General features: G+C 40.3%; 1 protein-coding gene across 1 annotated transcript in view; it reads left to right on the top strand.

Annotated features, from left to right (window-relative positions):
- The window catches only part of LOC113824954 (glutamate-gated chloride channel), a 51,632-nt gene that overhangs the window by 15,219 nt on the left and 31,413 nt on the right, over positions 1–5,000 (top strand). The window contains exon 3 of the mRNA XM_070133588.1: positions 3,023–3,157. Within this exon, the coding sequence (XP_069989689.1) occupies positions 3,023–3,157 (135 nt within the window). The remainder of the gene's footprint in view (positions 1–3,022; positions 3,158–5,000) is intronic.

The raw sequence follows: 5,000 nt of genomic DNA, 5'->3' as shown, positions 1-5,000 counted from the left end.
CAAGTATTCTGATTCTGATTGCACTAGTCATTGTAATGAGAATATTGATACCATTATAATCTTATTACGATTTCCATGCGAATCCCTTAGCCTCTTAGGGAGTGGGAAAGGGAGAAGGGGAAGATGTGAGGAGTGGAAATGGGAAAGGGGGAAAAATAGGGGGGGGGGGTTGAGAAGAGAGGAAAGGGAGAACGGCGAGAGAGGGAAAAGAGGAGTAATAGAAAGGGAGTGGCGGCAGATGGGATGGAGAGAGAGGGGGAGAAAGGGAAAGGGGAGGAGCAAGAAGAGGAGTGGGGGAAGAGGGGACGAGTAGAAAAGGGAGTGGGGGAGTAAGACGAAAATTGGAAAAGCGGAGAGGGAGAAAAGGGTGAGGGGAAAGAGGGGAGGAATGGAAAAATAGGGACGGAAAAGAGGGGGGAAGAGAGAGGTGAAGAGAGCTCTCGATGTCAGAGGGAGGGGGTGGAGGGGGTGGAGGGAGGGCGTTGAATCTCCCGTAATTGAAGATTAATCCAAGGAATGAGTACGGCCCCCTCCCCCCTCCCCCAACATTCCAATTCCACAAAGATGGGCTTCTATGTGAGCAGAGATTTGTGTTAATGTCTCTTCTCCTTCTCCTTCCTCTTTTTCTTCTTCTTCTTCTTCTTCCTCTTCTTCTTCATCTCCTTCCTCTTCTTCTTCTTCTTCTCCTTCCTCTTCTTCTTCTTCTTCTTCTTTTCTTCTTCTTCTTCTTCTTCTTCTTCCTTTTTTTCTTCTTCGTCTTCCTATCCTTCTTTTTTCTCATTCTTCTTCTCCTCCTCCACCTTCTTCGTATTCCTCTATACTAATATTGTTGATATCTTAAACATTCTTGAATTATGATTGTAATAGCGATGACGTATACAATAATTATCATCATTTTTGTAAGTCATGTTTTATGACTATCATCATATTGGTAAATATGATTATAGCAAGAATGACAATGACGACTATTAATGCTGAAAGATGATCAAGGAGAATTGTAATGATATCAATAATGATAATAATGATAAGGATATTAGTAGTATTAGTAGTAGTGAAAGTAGTAATAATGGGAATGATGATGATGATTATAATGATGATAATGATAATAATAACAATGATAATAAAAAACGAAGGAAAAGACGAAGAATAATGACACTGATGATAATGATAATGATGACGGTTATAATGGTGTTGATAATAGTAATGATAATTAGTAAATAATGATAACAGTATCGATAACAATATTGATAACGATGATTATGATGATAGTAATAGCTATTATTATGATAATAATAATTATAATAATACAAAAAAATAATAATGATACTAATAATAATCATAGTAATAATCATAATGGTAATAATAATAATGGAAGAAATAATAGAGATAATAATTAAAACAACAATAATGATAATCATAATAATTTTAGAATTATATTAATGATGATGATAATAATCAGAATCATTATCATGATGATGATTATAGTAACAATAATGACAATAGTAATAATTACCATGATGATAATGACAATAACACTAATAACAATGATATCCTTAATGATGATAATAATAATAACATCAATGCTAATTCTAATGCTAATAATAATGATAATGATAGTCATCATTTTGATAATAATAACGATGATAATGATGATAACATTGATAATAGCCGACTATAATAATAACATTGATGACAATGATAATAAAAATTATAATGATGATAATAAATATGATAATAATGATGCTAAAAAATATAATGATGATAATAAAGATAATGATAATGATGATAAGATAATGATTAAGATATTAATAATACTAATATCAATGATAATGATAGTAATAATGATAATAATAATGATAATAATAATAATAATAATAATAATAATAATAATAATAATAATGATAATAATATAATAATGACGGTTGTAATAAATAACATGAAAATGAAGCGAAAAGTGGTCAGGCAGAACAAAAATACAGGACAATGCAAACAAGCAAACAGACTAAAAAAGAATTATTTGAACATCGTAATCCCTGTTCACTGGAGTGTGATTCCTTTATTCCTGGCTGTAGATTCTTGCTCTTTGGTCCCCGTTGGTCCGTGGCGTCACTGTGCATTTTGATTTATTTAAAGGTTATCAAAGCATGTTTCTATTCTTATATTTTATTTGTTAAAATCATTTTTCCAAGGTAGCCACTTTTTCGCTTATAGTTTTTTTTAATCACCTTATGATATTGTTTTTTCTTTCATTTTGTTCTTTCGTCATCTTCAGTCATACATTTTATTGTATTTGTTTGTTTGTTTGAATTGTCTTTTCTTGCTGCTTTGATAAAAATGTTCGCCTCCACTGAATTATGGCGAATTACTTTTCTTATCTCACTTTTTACCGCTACTATATCTATCGACCGGCATTTATATCTGATTATCTATTTGCATGTAGATACATAACTGATTCCCCAGTAAGGAATGAAAAAAAAGTACAAACATGAATAAAGAACATGCTTTTGCTAGTCTAGCCTGCATATGTTAATAGAGTGCAGATCCAATGAAACTAATATGCCGTGAATAACATACCCCAACCCTCTTACATATCCTCTAAGGGTACAGGAAAGCTAGTTTTAGAACAGCTCCTCCTGATACCTTCGCTTTACCCCTCCCCCCCCTCATCGCCTCATCCCCGTCACGGAACCTCACTTCTTCGTCCTTTCCAGCTCTCCTTCCGGCCTCGTTGCGTTTTTCCTAATATGTAATCATTACTATTACTGATATTAGCATATATATATATATATATATATATATATATATATATATATATATATATATATATATATCTGTGTGTGTGTGTGTGTGTGTGTGTGTGTGTATATATGGTTGAATATATATGTGTATATATATAAATATCTATGTATACTTATACTTATATGTTTATGTATGTATATATATGAATAAGTTTTTCGCCATTACTGCGGCATCCTTATTGCTACTTTCTTAATGTGAATATCATCCCTGGTTTCCCTCCCAGACGGCTGGACGACCGATGACCTGCTGTTCCTGTGGGAGGAGAATGAGCCGATCCAGGTGACCAAGAACCTCTACCTGCCGCGCTTCACGCTCGAGCACTTCGTCCCCGCCTACTGCAACAGCAAAACCAACACAGGTAAGGCTGGCGGGCGCCTGCTCGAGGCTTTTCCTGACGGGTTTCCTTATATATGTACATATATATGCACATACACTCACATGTGCGTGTGTGTGGAGAGAGAGAGAAAGAGAGAGAGAGAGGAAAGGAAAGAGTTTGAAAGGAAGAAATAACGAGAGGAAGGGAGGCAAGCACGCAATGCCCCCTTGCAAATCAGGCCACGTATCCCAGGGACTGTCTGGCTGACTGATTCCTGCATCCGGCAAAATCGGCGCCGCAACACCCTCGGCCATAAACACCATCGATTCACAGCGACGCCGCTGAGAAATATTCGGCGGATTTCACGCACATTTTCCCGCCGCTATTATCGGGGATTTCGACGGCTTTCCGCGAATCCGACCAGGACATTCAGCCCGGCTTTGGGGCGACGCCGCCTGCCCAGTGGCAGCCACTCAAAGCCAGAAAGGTTTCCCTCGGCGCGGCGCCACAGCAGTCCTGCCGATGCACGTGCTCGCGGCCGTGCGAAAACATGCACGTGCGATGATGTGGATCGAGCAATACCATGTGCAAGGACTGACATCTAAGAAAATGCAGCTTCCATAGAATTCAAAATTTTCCACCAAGATTCCTTCTCTCGCACGGACGCCCCAGGAAGGGCAGAATTAATAACCGGAGCCTCAGGGTTACGCGCTTTGAAGGCCCCGAAGTCTCTCCTCCTCGAAGGAAATTATTTTTCCGCAGGCGAGGAAGTGGCGGACAGGGAGAGAGGGAGTATTAGTCTTGGCAGAGTGGTGAGGACGCGAATAACAGCTCCGGATGTTTTCTTTGCTTACTGAACTTCCTTCGCGACAAAGGAATTGCGAGTCTGCGTCTTGAGGAGGAGGGCGATGAGCGCATCTTAGATTTTCCTTACTGCTCATTCTATCTATCATGCGATTTATAATTTCATGTGAACTTGTTATGATCCTTCTTCATTCACCCTTTAAATGTCCCGTTTCTCTCTCTCTCTCTCTCTCTCTCTCTCTGTGTATCTATATATCTATCTATCTATATGTATATATATGTGTGTGTGTGTGTGTGTGTGTATACTACTGTCTTTCTCACTCTCCCTCGTCTATCATTTTTCTCTGTTTCACGCCATTCTCTCTTTCTCCATGAGAGCTCCTTTTATCTTTAATGATATCTTTCTTATCTGTTCCTCCTCTGTATCCAACGGCCTTGTCCCTTCCTCCTCCGGTACCCGTCCCTCGCCTCGGTTCCGCCTGTCTCTCTTCATTTTCGTCCTTTACCTCCTCCTGCTCCTCCTCTCTCCCTTCACCTCTTTCCCCTTCTAGTCATGCTTCTTTTCCTTCCTCCCTCCTCCCCCTTCTCCCTGCCGCCTCCCCCTCCCACCCCTCCCATGCGGTAGGGTCCATGTAACTCCGTTAACAAGTAATTGGATCCACCCTAACTGCCACTCCGTTAGTCCCTCGGATCTAATTGCTTGTTCCATGAGGTCAATCGGGTGTGGGAGAGGGGGGAGAGGGGGGAGAGGGGAAGAGGTGAATGAGAGGGGAGAGAGGGGAATGAGAGGGGGGGCGAGTGGAAAAGGAAAAAGAAAGGAGAGAAAGAGAAGGGAAGGAATAAACAGGCGAAAAGATGCTGCAGGAGGAGGGGAAGGAATGAAGAGCGGACGATGGAGGGGAAGAGGGGAGGGAGGGAAAAGGCATAGAGTGACTCGTGGGCGGTTGTAAAAAAAGTGGAAAAGAAGCGGAGGGAATGAAACGAGGGGGAAATGGAGAAGGGTGATGAAAGAAGAGGAGGGAGTAAAGTAGGGGAGGGGTTTCCGCAGCAGGAGGGGCCGGTTGGGTAGCAGGGGAGTGGA

Source organism: Penaeus vannamei, chromosome 19 (assembly GCF_042767895.1).
Source record: "Penaeus vannamei isolate JL-2024 chromosome 19, ASM4276789v1, whole genome shotgun sequence".
Classification (NCBI taxonomy): domain Eukaryota; kingdom Metazoa; phylum Arthropoda; class Malacostraca; order Decapoda; family Penaeidae; genus Penaeus; species Penaeus vannamei.
The sequence above is the reverse complement of the archived record's forward strand: the minus strand, read 5'-3'. Positions and strand labels throughout refer to the sequence as shown.